We start from the raw sequence: 22,281 nt of genomic DNA on the forward strand, positions 1-22,281 counted from the left end.
GCCTTTTTATGAATTGTATGCATTTTCTAAGTAAGTACTTAGAGCCACTACAGTGAAACTTGACATGACTCAATAGATCAGTTATGTATGGTGGCCCTGAAGTGCAAGACACCACAGCATTTCACAAAACACTACAGCATTTCAGAAAACACAACAGCATTTCAGAAAACACCGCAGCATTTCAGAAAATGCCGCAGCATTTCACAAAACACTACAGCTCACAAAACGCCACAGCATTTCACAAAACGCCGCAGCATTTCAGAAAACGCCACAGCATTTCAGAAAACACAACAGCATTTCAGAAAACACAACAGCATTTCAGAAAACACAACAGCATTTCACAAAACGCTGCAGCATTTCACAAAACACCACAGCATTTCAGAAAACGCTACAGCATTTCAGAAAACACAACAGCATTTCAGAAAACGCTACAGCATTTCACAAAACACCACAGCATTTCACAAAACGCTACAGCATTTCACAAAACATTACAGCGTTTCAGAAAACACCACAGCATTTCAGAAAACACCACAGCATTTCAGAAAACACCACAGCATTTCACATTGGACGGAAAGGGTATTCCTTTAGGGAGAACACTTCTTGTTTATGATTGGACAGAGCCAACATGTCCCAACACATCAGCCGTTAGCACACACTCAGAGCTCACAGCTCCTCATATCTGTTCAGAAACTGGACAAAAGTTAAACTTGGACAAACCACAGACTGTCTGTGTCATGGCGAATATAGTTGCTGCTTTATTTATGTCTGTAGGCCGTTGTTGTGAGTGTGGACGGAGCAGCTACAGGTTAGTTTAGCCTGATCGATCCGATCTCCATTCAGAAAACACGCATTTCAAAAGGTTTTTCGCCTGTCGTCTTGTCTGCACACTTGTCAAAGCATTAATTCATGGTTTTTAAGGAGCTTATCTAGATGTAAATACTATGGTAGACTACCCAATATTCGCATCGCTCTAATCGCTCGAGTTTCACCGCGGCTGTCAGCTGTGTTTACTCCTGTCATTCAAACAAGACGCGCTGGAGAGGGAGCGGGGCGTATCTCCATGTAAATCCTAGATACCAACTACAACAACATTAACATATTTTACCGTGATTTAATTGTAATACACATTTCAAAATAATGCCGAAGTAACTACATACTGATACCGGTTAATAAAAATCATGAATTAATGCTTTGACAAGTGTGCAGACAAGACGGCAGGCGAAAAACCTTTTAAAATGCGTGTTTTCTGAATGGAGATCGGATCGATCAGGCTAAACTAACCTGTAGCTGCTCCGCCCACACTCACAACAACGTCATACAGACATAAATAAAGCAGCGACTGTATTCGCCATGACATAGACAGTCTGTGGTTTGTACATGTTTAACTTTTGTCCAGTTTCTGAACAGATATGAGGAGCTGTGAGCTCTGTGTGCTAACGGCTAACAGCTGATGTGTTGGGACATGTTGCACTGTCGGGTGCTGACCAATCACAAAGCGTCATTTCTTGACTGGCAGCAAAAACAAACAATCACAGCAGTGCTTCTCTGGCTGGCTCTGTCCAATCACAAACAAGAAGTGTTCTCCCTAAAGGAATACCCTTTCCGTCCAATGTGAAATGCTGTAGTGTTTTGTGAAATGCTGTAGTGTTTTGTGAAATGCTGTAGCGTTTTCTGAAATGCTGTAGCGTTTTCTGAAATGCTGCGGCGTTTTCTGAAATGCTGCGGCGTTTTCTGAAATGCTGCGCCGTTTTCTGAAATGCTGTGGCGTTTTCTGAAATGCTGTAGTGTTTTCTGAAATGCTGCGGCGTTTTCTGAAATGCTGTTGTGTTTTCTGAAATGCTGTAGTGTTTTCTGAAATGCTGTAGTGTTTTGTGAAATGCTGTAGTGTTTTGTGAAATGCTGTGGTGTCTTGCACTTCAGGGCCACCGTAGTTATGTTCCCTAAATCACTAAATCTTGCTAACAAGTGCAGACCCCCATAATCATTTTTCAGACAAAAAATCATTAACTAACTAACCAACACTAAATATCTGTCATTTACCATCCAGCATGAAAAAACTGTTTTCCGAATATAAATGTGTAATGTTTCTATTTCTGAAAAGGAAAACTTTACTGATCAACTCAAAAGTTAGAGATTCTGTTTTTGAAAGCAAAAGCTTTAGCTGACACTGTCCTCTGGTGGCAGTGAGTCACAGTACAGAAGTAAGCCATTCTGCAGGCTGCAGTTTCTTTAAGTGCAATGCCGTGTTTTTACTTTGATGCAGAACTGTGTTCAGGACAACTTATATATTTACTTTAATTAATTGACAGTGCTGTATAATGAGACAATAACAGGCTACAGATGCGGACATATACACACACATATATATTTATATATATACAATTTCAGAATCAAACAAGTATGAGAGCACTCTCATAATAATGGCAATGAGTCAAGTTTAGCCTCTTGACGACTTACCATTGTATCCTATGTTTACAGTAAGTTATAGTTCACATTTTGTTTCCATTTGAAAAACAGTAGAGTATTTCCATGTGATTTACTTTGAGACAAAACGCCGGCATTGAATGAAGCACACCCAGACAAAGTAAGTTGTTGATTTGACATTTATTTGTGTAAAAATGTTTTGTTCAAATAAAATGTGTCCCACCAGACTGACAGAATTTCCAAACTTTCCAACTAAATCATTGCATAGCATCATTAGTGTAATGCTTTTAATCTCTATTCTGATATACGTAGTAAATACTGCCCTCTCTGAGAATATTCAATTTACTCATACCGAACCAAATTATATATATCTAATGTCTTATCAATCCAAACTAGAATCCGAACAATCAAAAGAAACTGACAATCAAGTACAGCAACTTCTTTCCTCTAAATGCTTTCATTGCCTTTGTAGAAAAGTAGAAAACAGACAATTATTAGCTACTTCCTACCCATATTTATTGTCCAGTGTTACATCAATCCAAACAAGGAAAACAATCAAAACAAATTGACCATTAAGTACAGGGTTTCCCACACATAGACTATACTTGGGCGGGCCGCCCAGGTATATTAACGGCCGCCCAAGTATATATATTTTTTTCCGTCCGCGACCACGATGCCATCTGCGATCGATTAACTTGTGGACAATGATTCCTTGCTCTACGCCTCCTGTACTCAGTCCCGGACTGGCCATTGGGAGGACCGGGGGGTTTCACGATGGCCTGGCCTGTTAAGTGGCCGGCTGGCCTGAGGATTTTTTGAGTGACTGGCTGTCTACATGATGTGGCCTGCCGACATGGTCACTGTCATACAGATCATAAATCAAAGCCGTTGATTGGTCTCTGTGTGTCATTCAAGCTCGGGATAACCTCAGCTCAGGTGAGGTAAAGGACTCTCTGAGTGTTTAGATAGTTAACTTAGTCTAAGTTCTCCGTGGGTCTCAAACGGTTTGGTCACCATTTATGTAAACACATATAATATTTCCATTTGAGGGTGTCAGTGTTTTTTCATATTGGAAATGGTATGTTATTGGTTATGGCCATGATTTTATGATTATTGAAATGTATACAGTTCTGTTTCATAGGTGTTCCCATAGATCTAGTCTCTTTATTTTCCCCCTCAAAATGCACCAGATTGATGCATTTAACTCCAACATTTAAAAAAAAATCTGAGGTCCCCCCCCCACTTAAAATCACATGGACAGGTTCCTAAATACATTTACAATTTTTTTTAAATAGTAACCCATATCCATATGTTTATTTGTGGGTATTTAAACTATAGGGCTATCACTATGGGCCCTGCCTGTACCTGTTCGCTCTGCCATCGCATGAAGGGTCTGCTAACAAGCGACCAACAGAAAGGTTAATGTTAATGTTGTTGCACGTCACAAAGGCACGTCACCTCAAACCCCCACGCCCCCCCCCCCCCCCCAATTATATTTCAGATCTGTGGGAAACACTGAAGTACAAATGAAAAGATCTTTCTTTCATTCCCTTTAAATATGCGAAAACAACATTAGGTGAGTTTGACTTAGTTACAATCACCGGTCTGGTTCATTTTGTTGACAGCTCCTCATTACTTTCCATCATCTTTTGGCTGGAGGTTGGTGGAAATGAAAGGAGGACCAGGTAAAATCTTACAGGCGCTGTAGATTGGACAGGCTTTAAAGTCACAGGGCCAGTCTCTCCATGCATACCGCAGAGCAGCTACTTGTTCAGTGGGAGAACACAAGCTGGTAGATAACTGGACAGTGGTCAGACCCCACTGCATGATGGGAGCTGGAACCCAACGAGCCTTAGGATCCCATGGAGACTCACTCTTTGAGCAGCAGATCTTAAAAAGCGAACATTTATTTATTTAGCAATTATCGGACCAAACATCAGCCTTATATGATGGTATAGCTATTATTTGTTAGCATATTTAATAAAGCCAGCAGTGAATATTGGACATAACCTACACAGACTGTACCGCTGCAAGCCTTACCTCAAAGATGTTTTCAGACGAAGTGACAGAGAATTCTTGGTCGTAGGCTACCTCGAGATACTTTGGAGTGGACAAGATTTGGCTGGGGAAAGGTCCACGAAAGGCCACGTCCTGCTCACCATACGCCACTGCCCTTGCTCCCAATGACAGTCTGAAGGCTACGTCCTGCTTGTCTCGGGGATGGATCCTAAAACAAATAAAAAATAATTTCCATAAAAATAGCCTTTTTACAAAACATCATGGGTGAAACCGTTATGAACACGTGTGACCTTATTCCTTATTCAAACTCTTTAAATTGCCAAACGTATTATTATTATTTTTGAATTATCTCTAGAAGGTCAAACCCAATGATGTTTAAAAATAGCATTGAACTTTTTCACCTCTTTTCTCAAAATTAGAGTTACTTTTAAATGCAATTCTTGTCAATATCTTCCTGAGGGAGATGCACAGGCCTTGATGTGGTTGTATCTGTTAATCACACCTGTATATTCAATGTAATAGTCCCTTTGGTTTTACATATTGTATAGGCTATGAGTGCAAAAAAACAGCTACATGAAGGAGTTGTTGTTTATGTGTTTCCATTAGCTAATCAACAATCTATGCAAATCATACAAAGGTATCTCCAAATAATTGTATAAGCAAAATGATGCTCCCTGGTGTTGCACAGGTTCATATTCTACAAGTTCATGTTAAGACATTTCTTACGGGTTATAGGGAGATGTTTCATCTGGTAAATCCATAGCCACAGCCATAAAAGTGTTCTGCATCCGGGGATTTGGGACAAAACCTGTATCTGCTGTCTGGTGCCAGCGGATATTCGGAAAGGCGTCACTTTTGGAAACTTTTTTCAAGGTACTCAGCTGGAAGTGCAAATAAATTATGGATTAGTGTTCCCCCTGAAATTATAAAACGCCAGGTTTTTTAATTTTATTTAACAAAAACAAAAGGCAAATAAACAATATTTCCCTCAGTATTCATTCAGCAGTAAAGTACTCCTGCGAGTCCATGAACATGAGACTTTTATTGGCGCCGCTGCTGAAATGTCACAGCATCATAATATCCACACACACACACACACACACACACACACACACACACACACACACACACACACACACACACACACACACACACACACACACACACACACACACACACACACACACACACAAAGTGGAGCTGAGCAGAAACAGACACCCATAATGCGCCTCCTTAAAGGTGGGGTAGGTAATTTTGGAGAAACCGGCTCGAGATCGCTAGAATTTGAAAATACACAGCCGGAACAAATCTGCCACTTCCTTACAGAGAGCCCCTCCTCCAACACACACGCACGCGCACATGACCAATGAGGGCACGAGATAAGTTTGTGCACAGATGGAAGGCTGACAGGCAGGTAGGCCATCCAGTTATTTTAGCCGGGCCGGCTAAAATGATTGGTCGTACTTTTTACAGTACTACGGCTTCCACAGATGACATTTTTTTATGGATTTTTTGTCAAAGCACTTAAGATATTCATTGCTATCGGGATGTTAAGAGCATTCCATGGAATATAACAAAAAGTGTATCTCGAGCCGGTTTCTCAAACTTACCTACCCCACCTTAAAAGCTAATAATTGGGCAGTTTGATGTTTGTAGAGGTGTATGTATTGGGTTAAAGTGGTGGCAGCCTGCAGTCTCTCTTTAGCTGATCTAATTAAGGTAAACGTAGGTATGGCGGTGCATAAAAGGCACTGGGCGCGCCGCTGGTGCTGTACTTCTCGGAGGCTGCTGTGTTATTAGTCCCGCTAGCTCCTGATGCTGCAGCGAGTTCATTAAGTGAATGAGGTTTTATTTCTATAAAACTACTGTGGGCAGCAGGCACTGTGAGAGTCACTGACATGAATTCATAGATCAAGGCAGACTGGTTTACAGACTCTCCTAATTTGCCGATCCGATGCTTAAACAAATAGCTGTACACCCCTGGTCGAAATGTCCTTAAAATTAAGTCAGAGTTCGAAATAAAACTCAAATAATGTACAGTATACTGCCGTCATTTCCAAACAAAACATTCTGCAATTAAAGGGGACCTATCATGCAAAATGCACTTTTGTACGTCTTTTATACATGAATATGTGTCCCCGGTGTTCCAGGGAACTCACCAAGTGTCAGAAAACACAACCCTCTCTATTTTCCTCCATACCCAAATCTCTAAAAAAGGGGCTGCAACGGATCTGATAAAAACTGATCCAGATTTGAACACTGTCCTGACGTCAGGACAGTGGCGCTACGGCTATTGGGCCAACTCCATCAATCAGGAGGAGACAGCCACGGCCATTGCAGTTAGAAAGCGCTGGAGACGCTGTAGTACATATGCCAGGTCTGTAGATGGTGCTGTTCTCACAGAATCTGCCCTTGCTAAAACAGAGCTAAAAAAATGTCAAATTGAGCAAAATGAGGCATGGCTAAAATGCATGATCTGTTTGGTATTTTGAAAAAAAAAAAGTATAAATATGCCTTATATAGGTATGGTCCTACACTATATTATTCAAATATAGCATGATAGGTCCACTTTAAATGGTGGTCTCCTGTGTGGTACAGTACTTCCTTTTCACTGGAAACGTTCTCATGGTAACGAGAAAGTAAGTCTTGCTTACGAGAAACTTTCCTGTTATCCCGACTTTTTTTTTTTTTCAAGTCCCTTTAGGGCTCCGTAGTTTTTTGCTATTCGGTGGAAGGAATGAATACAAAATTAAACCAACTTTAACACATTTCGTTTTTCATGTTTAAATAAGTGCTGGGCAGTGGATATTATTTATATAAATGTTATAATTTGTGTGTGGATTTTGAAAACTGATTGATAAATATTTTGAAAAAATTATATTTTGTAAGTGATACAGTAAAGACCAAAATATAGTGTGGTGTAATTGTGTTTTTTAAACTAAACTACTCAAAATAACATACCTGGACAAATCCAAAAGGGAAATCGGAAGCTGTCTGCCAGCCTGAGCCCTGATGAAACGCCATCCTCCAGTCATCAATCATAGCAGGGAAGGAACAGTTGTACTTATTTTGATGATAGTCATGATATTTAAGATATGTTCAGAACAAACGTAACGTGGGACAAAATACGTTTCTTGTTAAACGTAATTGAGAATGCTGTATGAAACGACTACAAACAATATTGTGATTATTAACCATTAACCAGCATAATAACGGATTTGGTCAACTGAACAGTGAGCCGCCAGCCAGCGCGAAAATAAGTTTGCTCTAAAATGATATTAATAAATTACTATTATCATTATTATAAGCTAGAAAAGAAATGTCAAAGATAGGTAGAAAGCAAACGTATTTAAGATATGTTCAGAACAAACGTAACGTGGGACAAAATACGTTTCTTGTTAAACGTAATTGAGAATGCTGTATGAAACGACTACAAACAATATTGTGATTATTAACCATTAACCAGCATAATAACGGATTTGGTAAACTGAACAGTGCCAGCCAGCGCGAAAATAAGTTTGCTCTAAAATGATATTAATAAATTACTATTATCATTATTATAAGCTAGAAAAGAAATGGCAAATATAGGTAGAAAGCAAACGTATTTGAGATACGTTCATAACAAACGTCATGTGGGAGAAAATAGGTTTCTAGAAGATATGTAGAAAATAAACGTATTTAAGATATGTTCATAACAAACGTAACGTGGAAGGAAATACGTTTCTTGCGAAACGTATTTGAGAATGCAGTTTAGTTTTGTGGGAACGTAATTTCTAGGAGACAGGGTTGCCTCGGATCCATAGCCCCACACTACAGCTCTCTCTGGAGACTTCTGCAGCACCATGTGGTCTTTATAGTAGGAGGCAAAGTGCAGGACCCCATCTACTGTACACACACATAAACATGGTGAGAAAACAATAATAAGCGAGTGCAGAATAATTAAAATAACAATACATAAATTAGGGATTTTGGAGATAGTGTAAGTAAGTGCAATTGCAAATATGCCTTTTTGTTTCTGTTTGAAAACAGGGTATAAGCAGGAATCCTGAAGTCAAATCTAATACCTTTTAAGACCTTTTTTAAGACCCTTTCCATACATTTTAAGACCTCATCGCCACTTCGAGTTTTAACCGGTTGCATTGGCGACACACTTTACCTCACATTTACTATACAGTATTGATTGTCCTTCCTCCTTATCTTCCAACCATTTGGACGCAAACTTGCATTTCCCCATAACAGGCCTTCGCGCTATCAAGCAGTGAGCGTGCGATGTCCTGTTCAGATGACGGCAAATCCAACGGGATGCCATAAATAAACTACACAGAATCACACTACACACCTACGCAATGATTACATTCAGGTAAACTTTAGAATACAACCTCTTTGGACAATTTATATACTTATTGAAAACAAGCTACAAAATGTAATAGCCTACCTTGGAAAATGCCGTTTAATACTTTTTAATAGCCTTAATTTTCGCTAAATTGATTTATCAACTTGTAATACTTTTAAGACCCCACGGACACCCTGGAAAATAATAACGCAGTAACATTTTGACACGGCCAGAAGTTATAGTAGGCCTTGTAGTGATCACTTATTAATACACTGGGTTACATAATTCAATCAAGGAACTACAGGTTGGGGGTATTGTTCCGCACGGACACTAATGCTTACTGTACCTCCGGGGTATATACTGTGTCCTCCTCCCTTTCGCTTTCTCTTCTTCCCGGGCTGCGACCCGACAACATGCTCATTAAAGCACCACTTTTCACCTTCGATGCACTGCCTCCGACTCCTATCTCTCTGCACTACAGCCTACAGGTTAATGCTGACCAAACGATACTCACCACAGTCGTGAATAGAAGCTGCAACCAGTATAAAAACAACACAAAGTGTTATCGCCATGACAACAAGATGATTTCCAGGTTAACCAAAAGCTGTAAAGTCACGCAGACTGAGCTTACGTGATGAAGTATCAAACGGTAAACTAACTCGTGATTTATCCAAACGCAGTGGCGACTGGTGAGCCGTGACTTGCAGTGTCTTTTATACCTACTGTAGGCTCTTTTTCCCTCGAAAAAAAGAAAAAGAAGAAGAGTTATTACGTCACAGCGTATACTTCAGCGGCATAGCAAAACAACGCCAATGGCCAACTTGTGGCCCCACGCAAAAGTTATGTGATGAGGCCCTTATGGGCATAGATATGTCTCATAATTATTTGTGTGAACAGAAAAATAATTTGTGTGTAAATATGTGATTTGTAAATGTAAAACACCATCCACAAAACAAAAAACAGCGAGTGAGGGACTGCAATATAAAGGCCCTGACACACCAGGCCGAAATCGGCCGTTTTCGTTAGTCGGACGACGAAGCGTGGCTTGTCGCCCAAACTCAATTTGGTGTGTCCCGCACCGTCGGCCGTGACACGCCTTATTTGGCCTTTCATGGCTGACGCATGGCCGATTCAACATGTTGAATCGGCCATGCGTCGGCCACAGGCAGTCGGCCAAAGAAATCACTCTGATTGGCTGTTCAGCTAGCGAATCAGTGCATGTGAAGCGAAGCGGTTGCTTGAGAATGTCTTCCACAAGCAACACTCCAATAGCTGATAGCTCCAGTACTGCACGAAACATGTTTTCGATGGATGAGAGTGAAAATGGAACGCACACGCTATTTGTTGTTTGTTTATATCACGCAGTCTGTTCTTCTTCTCTGTCTTCCGGTTGTTGCCTCTTTTGAATGACGAATACACACTACTTTTATAAAATTATAAAATGCAATAACGTGCTTTAACCAGTAGGTGTCCCTTTCTATCAGCTGTGCACCGTTATGGCGTAAATACAGCATATCTACCAATTGGATCAAATATAAAAGTCAGCCGAATTAGTGTTGATACTGCAAGGAAACGTATTGTGTGAAAATAAATGTAAGATGTTGTTTAATTGCTTATATATTTAAGATCCACTCAAGTTTTCAGTTTTGGCGGCAGTTCCTGTTTGTCTAGAAGTCTTGTCATCAGGGCAGAGTTAACTACGGTAGATATGTCATATTTAATGCAGCCGAAACGTGTATTACAATGCCGTTATGCAGAGGTGTGGACTTGAGTCACATGACTTGGACTCGAGTCAGACTCGAGTTACCAATTTGATGACTTTGGACTCGACTTGACAAAATCACAAAACACTTGCGACTCGACTTGGACTTGAACACCAATGACTCGGGACTTGACTTGGACTTGAGCCTTCTGACTTGAGGTGACTTGATAATTTAATTCAGGGGTCTCCAACACGCCGATCGCGATATGCCGCTAGAAGAGCAGACTCCCGTCGGGGAGAGCAGAATCTTCAGCTGCTGCAACTCTTGCTGAGAATCCATGCAGGCAGGGGCGGGACTTTATTTTGCTGAGCCACCATGCGGCCAATCATATGCGAGGACACACTAGGATCATACCATTATGTGAAAGAAGGGTGGGGGGCAGACGCTCCAAAGACAGCAGGTGTAGTGGTACAGGCCAGCTACAGAGCCACGGGGAGATGGGGAGCCGGATTTAAATGCAAGCGCGTCGGAAAAAGTCAAGAAATTTGCGAAAACCGAAAAAAGAAGCAGCATCTGGCTGCATGTCAATGATATTGGAGAAAGCAAAGCTGAGTGCAGGATTTGCAAAAATGAAAATAGCCTTCAGAGCAGGGTTTCTTTTTGGTAACCACTCAGGATTTATTGCCAGAGGTGGGAGAAGTTCAGATCTTGTACTTGAGTAACAGTACCAGAGTGTAGGAATACTCGGTTACAATAAAAGATCCTGCATTCAAAATGTTACAAGTAAAAGTACAAAAGTATTAGCATCAAAATATACTTAAAGTACCACCTGCAGAGGGATCTAGATTCAGGTGTTCTTTTCCCCATAGAGACGCCTCGCTGCACATTATCCCTTGCATAAAGATAGGTTGTGGGTCCCTTATAACATGTTGTACACAGTGGAAATAAACATTCTGGTCACCTCAACATCAGGGATCTTGTACATTAAACTCCTTCTGAATCCAACCGTCACGGTAGCCTTACCTTACTGATCCCTCTTACAATAGAAGACAAACACGTTACTTTACCAGCAGAGAGAAAATGGATTATTAAATTATTAATGTGACTAATAAAGAGCAGTTTGATTATTAAGTATTATTCTGTTGATCGATGTCAATACATTTGTTGAAAAGCACATAAGGACTTGTTTAAGACTCGTTTTGTCAAAGTTTAGGACTTGGACTTGACTTGAACTTTCCCATCCTGACTTGAGACTTGACTTGGACTTGAGCACAAAGACTTGAGACTTGACTCGGACTTGAGCGCAAAGACTTGAGACTTGACTCGGACTTGCAAAACAATGACTTGGTCCCATCTCTGCCGTTATGTGATGACTTTCAAAGAGAAAAGCAAGCACACTCGGAATAATGTATTATTCAATTGTTTTATACAGTCTATGGTTGCTACAGAGGATTGTGGGTAATGTAATGTCTTCGGCCATCCAAAACTCATAGAAAACGACTTGTTTCTCAGAATTGAAGGGGAAAACGTGACAAAAGCATTGTACACACACTAAAACCTATCAATGTCGTTTAATTAACAAGGATACAGTAATCTGGTGTTTTTGAGTTGATGAGTAGTGGAGATATCACTGTCAAATCAATCGACAGTAAGGGGAATACTTACTTCCGGGTGTACAATTCTCCGTTATCCAATGGGAATGGACGCTCACATTGCCTTTAACAGCCTCCGACACAAACGAATGCCGTGCTTCCCTAAGCGTCAAATACCGACGCCGATGGGAATACATTGCAATCAGTTGAAAGCTCTTTGCGTCCGTTTATGAAGCTGAAGGAGCCTCGGCGCGTCACAACTGGACGCCACGAGACCCTGACCAAGCGTCGCTCCTGGACGCTTAGGGAGTGAGAGTGTGTTGCCAGTCACTAACCATGGTTGCAGCAAGCTGTCCGCAACCGGCAGCGAAGTCTTCAGCCTTCGTGACATTAAGTGTTGGGCTGGACTGCTGTCAAACTTCCTGAACTGTTCACAGGCAAACTGTGGGCCATTATCTGTGATCACTTTGTCTGGCTGTCCGTAGCATGCAAATTGAGATTTACAGCGTGTGATGAGAGTGTCAGCTGATAGATCCGGCAGAAGATCAATCTCCCAGAAGTCTGAATAGTGGTCCACTAGGACGATGAAATCTTGGCCAGCGTAAGAGAAGATATCCATACTCACTGTTTGCCATGGACGTGTTGGGATATCATGCGACATCAATGATTCCTTCTACTGGGCTCGTGCATATTCATTGCATGCAGAGCAGTTCGCCACATAGTCTTTTGTCTCTGCTCTCATGTTTGGCCAGAACAGCGTATCCCTGGCACGCCTGTAACATGCCTCCCCCGCGATGTGGCTGGTGTGTATGCTTCTTAGCAACTCTGCCCTCAAGGCCTTAGGGATAACAACGCACAATGTTTTGCACGCTGAGCTCATCCCTGAAGGGCCAGTATTCTCGCACCAACAGGGGGGTGTCCTCTTTGAAATCAGGCCATCCCCTGAGGATTAATTATGTCAGAGCTTGTAATACATCGTCCATCTCTGTGTGCTGGGCAATTTGGCGAAACCTGAAGTCAGTAACATCCAGATGCTGTGCCTGATCCAGCTCTGAGTCCTCCACCTGAAAGCTGTCCATGGAACACACCGCATGTCGGACACAGGGGGTGTCGGAACCACGACACGGTGGAGTGGCCCTGCTTAGAGTGTCACTGACATACATCTCCGTGCCTGGTTTGTAAACAACATCCAAATTGTACCCCTGGAGCTGCAGTAACATGCCCTGAAGGCGTTTAGGCGCACTCATGAGGGGCTTCTTAAAGATGGTGATCAGTGGTTTGTGGTCTGTTTCTGCATTGATTGTGTCCCTGCCGTATAGGTACTGGTGAAATCTCTGGCATGCAAAAACTATGCTTAAGCACTTTTTCTCTATTTGAGCGTAGTTTTGCTCAGTCTGTGTCAGTGCGCGTGAGGCAAAGGCTATGGGCTGCCCCTTTTGCAGCAAGCATCACCCCAGTCCATTCATGCTGGCATCACTCTGGATCGTTACAGGCTTTGTGATGTCATAATATTTGAGAACCGGCGTGTTGATGACCATCCGCTTTATCTCGCGTATTGCATCATCGTGTTTTGGCAGCCAGTGCAATGCCGTGTCCTTATCCAGGAGTCTGCGAAGAGGCTCACAGATCTCCGATAGCCTTGGCAGGAACTTAGCCAGATATGTCACAAACCCGATCATGCGTTGCACTGCCTTAGCATCCGAGGGCGTCGGCATGTCCAACACTGCTTGAGTTTTCTCTGGGTCGATTTTCAGTCCTTCTGAAGACAGTACATGGCCGTGGAAATGTCCAGCTTAGAGCTTGAACTGCAGCTTACGTTCACTCAATCTGAGCTTCACAGCCCTGCACCGTTGCATGAGAGCTCTTAAGTTGGTGTTGTGGTCCTCTTCAGCCTCTGTGTCCGTATCGCCACACCCGACCACCAGGATGTCATCCGCAATAGGCTCGATGCCAGCCAGGCCTGATAGCAGCTCATGTTGCTTGCGCTGATAGATCTCTGGCGCCACCGAGACTCCAAACGGGAGTTTGAGCCATCTCATCCGACCCCATGGGGTCCAGAATGTCGTCAAGCGGCTGCTTTCCTCATCAAGCTTGCACTGGAGAAAGGCGTCACGAGCGTCAACCAGTGTGAAGACACAAGCCTTGGGTAGTTTGTACAAGACGTCTTCTAGCATTGGCATGTGGTAATGGGACCTGAGAAGTGCCTGGTTGAGAGGCTTTGGGTCAATGCAGATTCTTATCTTGTCCGGTTTAGCTACTGTTACCATATTGCTTATCCACGCTGTTGGCTCTGTCACTGGCGTAAGGTTGCCTGCTTTCACATGTTTGTCCAGCTCTTACTTAACCTGGGCTTTTAGCGCTACAGGGACATTTCGTGGTGAGCACTGGACTAGTGTCACTTCAGGGTTCAGATCGAAATGAACATTACCTGGGACTGACTCGATCGGGTCATGGAAAACATCATGAAAGTCTTTCAGTAGCATTTCTTTTGTGAGTGGCATAGACTGGCTTGCATCAATATTGTTCACCTCCGCTGGCAGTAGTTCTCTTGGAATAGTGAATTCCACAAGGCCCAGATCAGTGCATGCAGCACCACCTATACTATACTAGCAGGGGCTTTTGTTTGGTGTTCACTATCTCAAACACAAGTCTGTGTGTTTTCCCCCTGACCACACATTCAGTGTGAAATTTCCCCAGGGATGGCATGTATGTGTCAGAGTATAGCTTTAGCCTTGTTCTGGTTGGCTGTAAGGCTGTCTCTCTGGCGGCCCATAACATTGCAGGTGGCCCCTGTATCTAGCTGGCATAGCTGTCTTTTCTTATTCAGATGTAGGTGCACAAACCATTTGCGTCCAGGTGCTTTCACATTCCCCACATATTCAGTGACATTGAAAAGGTTTTTACTTGTATCTGAGTCCCCTTCAGTTTGCTCGACATCGTCAACAACATTAACTTTTCTCGTTTTCTCTGCTCTGCTGCTGGCCTGACATGCTTTTGCAAAGGGATTTGAAATGCCACATGCTCGGCAGGTCTTACCATAGGCTGGGCACTGCTCTCTGCCCCGTTTGTGTCCATTTCCACAGTATTTGCACTGCTGCTCTCTCTCAGCCTCTGTGTTTCTTTCCGCTGTTTTCCACTGTGTTTTGCGTCGTCCGCCTTGCCTGTCCACCATAGCATTAACACTGTCCGCCTGTGCCTGCGGGCTCTCAATAAGTCTCATGCGTGACTCCGTCAATTCTGCAAGGCGGCAAATCTCCACAGCTGTTGGCAGCGTTAGGTCCCGTTCACGCAGCAGTCGCCGTCTGGTGCTCTCGCTGGCAATACCGAGTACCAGCCTGTCCCTAATCAGTTAATCTTTCAGGTCACGGTACTCACATGATGATGCTTTTTCCCTCAGCTTTGTTATAAAGCTATCGATCGGCTCGTCCGGTCCTTGTTTGCAGCATCCGAACGTGTATCTCTCACAAATCACATTTTTTGCCGGCTTGAAATAATCCCCCAACGCATCCAAAATTGCTTTGGGGTCTGTTTTTTGTTCCTCGGTCAGCGTGACGTTGTGCATATATATATATATATGCCGGCACTTGTTCCCCATAAGCTGTATCAGCGTGGCTGCCTGCACCGCCTTCGTCTTTTCGGTCAGACCTGTAGCGAGCAAGAAGTCCTCAAATTCCGCTCTAAAAACCTCCCAGTTTTTTGCTATAACATCAGACATATGCATGCCCTCGGGTGCCGGAATACTGTTGGTCGTCATGACGTGAGTTTTCTTGAGCTTTTAGTCCAAGAAGACCGCTTCTGACACCATGTTTCAGTCTGCAGCTTTATTTCAATAACTCACAACTCCATCACATGTACACTCCCGCGTCTGCGCATATATTACATCACAGTGTAAGCCTGTGTCAGCATGCAGTTTACCAAAGCGCCAACAGGCGTCACTATATAACAGGCATTAAACAGATGCCCATATCTGTAACAGTAGTGTCCGTGACGTCACCCATAGGATTCTGCAGAGTTGCTGAGAAGCCTAAAGGCCCGGACACACCAATCTGACAACAAAGAACTGACACAGACGGACCCCGACTGTTGCGTCGCCTCGCGTCTTCTTTTTTTGGCCATGTGTCGCACTGGAACACACCGCAAAGACTTCAGCCGACGGCCAAGAAGCACGTACGAACTGCGCATGCGTGAGTGGCAATAACTCTCCTTACCAGCAGGCGGCGGTAGTGTGTATTCGTCATTCAAAAGAGGCAACAACCGGAAGACAGACTGCGTGATAACCGAGAGAAGAAGAACAGACTGCGTGATATAAACAAACAACAAATAGCGTGTGCGTTCCATTTTCACTCTACAACGAGAAGCTCATGGGGCTTTCCCGAACCTGTGTCGAGAGCTGGAGTTAAATGAAATCAAAGATGTGCCTTCTTAATAGTTTGTTTGGGTCCCTTACTTCCGTTTCGCTTCTCATGCACTGATTCACTCGCTGAACAGCCAATCAGAGTGATTTATTTTGCCGACTGCCTTAGGCCGACTGCCGATTCAACATGTTGAATCGGCGGGTTTTCGGCCGAAAAGGCGTCGGCCCGGCTGAAAAGACCAGACGGTGCGGGACACACCAATCTGAGTAGGGCGTGTCGACGCTCATCGTAGGCCTGATGCCCACCGACGCCGATAATCGGCCTGGTGTGTCCGTGCCTTTAAGTAGGCAACCACTGCCGTCTCGAAAGTGGCGTCAGAGTCTAACTCCCGCCTGCTCCAACCTGATCCAAATAAGGGCAAAGAGGCGGAGCCGAGGCGGGACCTGCTGCCACCGAGCTGGAAGCTCCAGAGCTATCTGAGGCTACCAAGCTAAGCTAACATGCTCTGCACACTGCCGTCACATTTTACGTTTCTAAGGTAAGCGGACATGAAACTATTCAGCAAAACTATAAATAATAATCTAAGTTATTGAGTTTTTAGGATAATACTTCAGAATCTTAAAATCCCTTAATGTTTGTATGCAATTGTGCTAAATTCAACGCTTGAATCAAGCAAATATTAATATGTTTGCATGACATTAGTTATTTATATTTTGCTATCACTTAATTATACGTTTAATACATTTAATTCAAGCTAAGGTACATGTGATGGTAGCTAGTTAGTGCTCTTACCTGTGATGCCTCCTCCAAACAGCATTATAACCAGACTGTATCATTACAACTATAAGTACCAGTTCTAGATCCTTGACTTTAGACAAACAATTCAAAAGACAAAATCAACTAAATGTATTTAAAGACCAATCTTTATTTGAATGTGCCTCTTAACCTGAGATATTAGTTATACAGTAATAGTATTGACAATCTAAAAAAACTGAGCAACTCAACAGTTAACTTTATATTTCTTATTGTCTAAAGCATTTATTATTTTCATTTTTCCCCTCTCATATTCAGTGTGGACGGATTGAGACAGCGTGGTGTCCAGAGAGCTTCAGAGACTTCAGGGAGAAACCTCCGTGTGATGGACGTCCTGTCTGTTGGTTTGGCCGGAGAGGACTGAGGGTTTTTCCTCTGCGAGGAGGACCAGGCCTGAGGGAGGAGGACCAGACCTGAGGGAGGAGGACCAGACCTGATGGAGGAGCCCATGCTGCGCATCCCAGCTAGAAATGTTTGGTTCTAAAAACATTCTGAGAATGTTACATTCATTGTTCTAGGAATGTTTTCAGCGGGAAGTTTTCTTTTGGTTCCAAGAACGTTCTTCTGAAAGGTAGGATAACGTTCTCTAAAAACATTCTTAAAATGTTTGGTGATAACATTGTTAGAACATTATGCCCTACTATTCTTAAAACGTTTTCAGCAGAAGCTTTTATTTTGGTTCCCAGAATGTTCTTCTGAAAGGTAGGATAATGTTCTTTAAAAACATTCTTAAAATGTTTGGTAATAACCTTCTTAAAATGTTTTTGATAACATTGTTAGAACATTATGCCCTACTATTCTTAAAACGTTTTCAGCAGAAGCTTTTATTTTGGTTCCCAGAATGTTCTTCTGAAAGGTAGGATAACGTTCTCTAAAAACATTCTTAAAATGTTTTTGATAACATTGTTAGAACATTATGCCCTACTGTTCTTAAAATGTTTTCAGCTGCAAGTTAGATTTGTTTATGTTGCCAGAATGTTATTATTTTAGAGAAGGATAACATGCTTTATGTTTAAAACATTATGCAAATGTTCTGTGGTAACAATTTACTCAAATATTTTTACATTATTAGAATATAAAGACATAATATTCCTGTAATTGTTCAACTCAAAATTCCTTGGTAAGTGGACTGACCACTGTGGTCATTAGGATGATTTTGATAGTTTACTTAACTATTGGAATTTGACTATTAACACATGTAAAAGGATGAATCGGAATCAGCTGGTGAAAGTAACATTTGTTTATTAGAAAAGGGGAGCTGGGAGTGGAGGTTGGTTATGGCAGCAGTGGGAAACAGGCAACTGTTCACGGCAACAATCCGGCAGGGAATGAGTGCAGGCTGCAGGCTTTCATAGCTGATGAGCAGGTTGCAGGTGTGGTTGATTGGAGATTGCTCCCAGCCGTGTCGAGCAGACCAGCAGGCAGGGGGGGGGGGGAGAGAGAGACACACACAGTAGAAACAAACACATACAAACACTAACAGGGGTTTCAGGGACGGCCAGTGACAGTCGGTCCGTTCCTCTATGGCTGCGTCTCAGGTTGACTATTTTCATTTCCTCGGTCCTCGGTCCTCGGTATCACCGGAAGTTGATTTGTCTGCGCCATCTTGAGTAGCGTCCCATGGCTCTTATTTCTGCCGGAGGACCGAGGACCGAGGAGCGAGGAGCGATAATGGAGGAGCGATAACCGAGGAACCACCAGACCATCCTCCGATGAAATCCTCAGATACTCGCTCCGCCCCCTTACTGTGTATCGCTCACTGATTGGACGATGCAGCGCATGCACTGATCTGATGCTTCTTGACATGAGAGTAGTTTCCCAGCGGAGTGAAGAAAATACATGAAACTCACGAGAGTCACTCCTCAGTCTATACTGTGTTTTGTTTCAATTAATGTATCATTTAGTTACAAATATGTGATATATCTGAACAACAAAGTGGTCAAAAATTATTTTATTCATTTATTGGAAACATTTTCATGATCACTTTTTTCGTTTATACATTTTAAGAATGGCGTTTATCTTTTTTGAGAATGAGTTCTTATTTTATTTTATTTATTTGGGTCTACAACAGATGATACAAATGTATATGTCAGTAAATGTGTACTAACAGAGGCGGGGGTGTGTGTGAAAACAAAGGGGACAGAGCTGCTGTCAGACATCAGCTGTGCGGTGTCATCACAAACGGACGTCGCTTCACGTGACGCTCCGGAGGAAAGGACGTCCCATTGCTCTTAAAACTCATTTCCCTGCTTCTCGTGGTTTCCTTGCGTCGCTCCATGCTTCCCTGGTGGGAGGGACTAAATGCAGGGAAACGACGCAAGTGAGGGACGCAAGGATTCCATTTAATCGACCTGAGATGCAGCCTATATGTCTGTCGGTCTCAAATCTAAAGGGTAAACGATTTTTATCCAATATGCATAAACAGCGGACACTGTTTATACGCAGCCCTCACAAACCACACACGGCCAGATAGCTTATCTAACAGTTAGAACCTACATACGAGACACAACCTTTATAGTCAGAAAAACGTGTGATTATTTTCGGATATTTTACACATATGATATTATGAATACTGTGGGCCTACATACCTTAGTGTGATTATAAGTGCATGTGAGTGAATATTGGCATGCATAAATTCGTTTTTATACGTCCTATTCATTGTCTCAATGCGCTCATACATCTTAAGAAAGTTATCACCAAAAATGTTAAGAATGTTTTTAGAGAACGTTATCCTAATGTTCTAACAATGTTATCAAAAACATTTTAAGAAGGTTATCAAAAACATCTTAAGAAGGTTATCAAAAACATCTTAAAGGTGGGGTAGGTACGTTTGAGAAACCGGCTCGAGATACACTTTTTGTTATATTCCATGGAATGCTCTTAACATCCCGATAGCAATGAATATCTTAAGTGCTTTGACAAAAAATCCATAAAAAAATGTCATCTGTGGAAGCCGTAGTACTGTAAAAAGCACGACCAATCATTTTAGCCGGCCCGGCTAAAATAACTGGATGGCCTACCTGCCTGTCAGCCTTCCAGCTGTGCACAAACTTATCTCGTGCCTTCATTGGTCATGTGCGTGTTCGTGTGTGTTGGAGGAGGGGCTCTGTAAGGAAGTAGCAGATTTCTTCCGGCTGTGTATTTTCAAATTCTAGCGATCTCGAGCCGGTTTCTCCAAAATTACCTACCCCACCTTTAAGAAGGTTATCACCAAACATTTCCAGAATGTTTTTAAAGAACGTTATCCTACCTTTCAGAAGAACATTCTGGGAACCAAACTAAAACGTGCTGCTGAAAACATTCCTAGAACAACAAATGGTAACAAACATTTCCAGCTGGGAACTCACACATGCCACCGCAAACATGCAATATCTGCTTACAGCTTATCATGAATTATGTGCTTGTTTGTTTTTTTCAAAAGGAAAATATGGTGACATCAGATTTTTTTTAAAACATCCTTTTCAAACAGATGCAACAAGTTTGTTTTTTAAAGCGCTCTAGAAATAAATCTGACGTTGACCATGACCGTGTTAATATTTGCCATAACAGGAACGTTTTATAAAAAAAGAATAACACATCCTTAGAATATTGCAGGCAAAACGTTCCACCTTTGTTAACATATCACATTAAAGGAACATTTTATAAAAAACGTTCTGTCATCTCAGGCCTCAATAACATCCTGAAAACATTTTCAGAATGTTGCTTGGAGAATGTTCTTCATTTGTTATCATGTAACATTAAAGGAACATTTTATAAAAACCCTTTCTGTCATCTCAGGCCTCAATAACATCCTGAAAACATTTTCAGAATGTTGCTTTGAAAATGTTCTTCATTTGTTATCATGTAACATTGAGAGAACATTTTATAAAGAACATCTTTAATGTGTTACCCAACAACGTCCAAAACACATCCTTAGAATGTTGCAGGCAAAACGTTCCACCTTTGTTAACATATCACATTAAAGGAACATTTTATAAAAAACGTTCTGTCATCTCAGGCCTTAATAACATCCTCAAAACATCCTCTGAATGTTGCAGTTAAAACGTTATGTCTTAGTTAACCTTAAACCTTATAGGAACATTATTTGAAAAAATAAACATCCTAAAAAGGTTCTTTGAACATCAGATTTAAAAGTTAGCCAAAGTTGTGAGAACGTTCCCCGCTAGCTGGGATAGCTGATACCAACTGCACAGGCCTAGTCTGTCTTTTTATTTGACTAAATGTGTTTACTTATACATTTAATAGGTTTACACCTTCTGTCCATGTGCTTTTTATTTAAAAAATGTTTGATTAACTTTTGGTTCACATTTCAATAAATTGAATTTGTATTTGCACTCCTTTTTTCCATTATTCTTACTGAAAATGTTAGATTACACATTAACATCTAACTGAAGTTTGTCCCCATTTATTTGTGACGTTGCAAACTCTGCGGTACAAGGCACAGGTGTTGTGAAGCTCATAAAGTGAGGCAAATAGAAATAATCAGCTGATGGAGTGTAGATGTGGAAATAGGTGCATTCAATCAGCTGACTGTGTTTTTCGCCACACTTTATAAGCCTGACAATAACCACACCTTCTCTGAGGTGCAGCGTCACAAACAAATGATGGTCCTGATAGACTACAAAAATATTTGGTGTGCAGATCTTTGTTTTCACAATAAAAGTGTAGTTTATTAGTGAATGTCCTGTACTGGTCTTAAAATCTCATAACATCAGCTTTTCATTTTCCTCTTGGATGTTCTTCTTGACCCTCAGAGAAGGAGAAAATGTTGAATCGTGTCTTCAGGCATGTCCTTTCCTAACAAAAATTACAGGAAACATAGAACATATTATTGCAGAACAAGTGTGTTATTTATGAAAGAGGTGTGTTTGTGTGTTTAGGGGCTGTAGATATAATTATTTTGTAATTGTAATGTTTTTTTTATTTCAACAGTGAGCTACAAAGACAATCAGATTATGAATGAACAGTATGAAATTCATCAACATTGAAATATATTTTATTATCAAAATAATATTGAACTGTTATCAAAACGTAGTGCAACT

The 22,281-nt window shown here is 41.8% G+C and overlaps 1 protein-coding gene across 1 annotated transcript; it reads right to left on the minus strand.

Moving 5' to 3' along the window:
* Positions 1–3,793: 3,793 nt before the first annotated feature.
* LOC117496234 (sialate O-acetylesterase-like) lies at positions 3,794–7,518 on the minus strand (the record flags this gene model as incomplete). Its single annotated transcript, XM_034147978.1, has 4 exons — positions 3,794–4,329; positions 4,465–4,651; positions 5,170–5,324; positions 7,405–7,518. Coding segments are annotated over 4 exons (729 nt in total), but the record flags the coding sequence as incomplete, so codon positions are not given.
* Between the last annotated feature and the right edge of the window lie 14,763 nt (positions 7,519–22,281).

Source organism: Trematomus bernacchii, unplaced genomic scaffold (assembly GCF_902827165.1).
Source record: "Trematomus bernacchii unplaced genomic scaffold, fTreBer1.1, whole genome shotgun sequence".
NCBI lineage: Eukaryota > Metazoa > Chordata > Actinopteri > Perciformes > Nototheniidae > Trematomus > Trematomus bernacchii.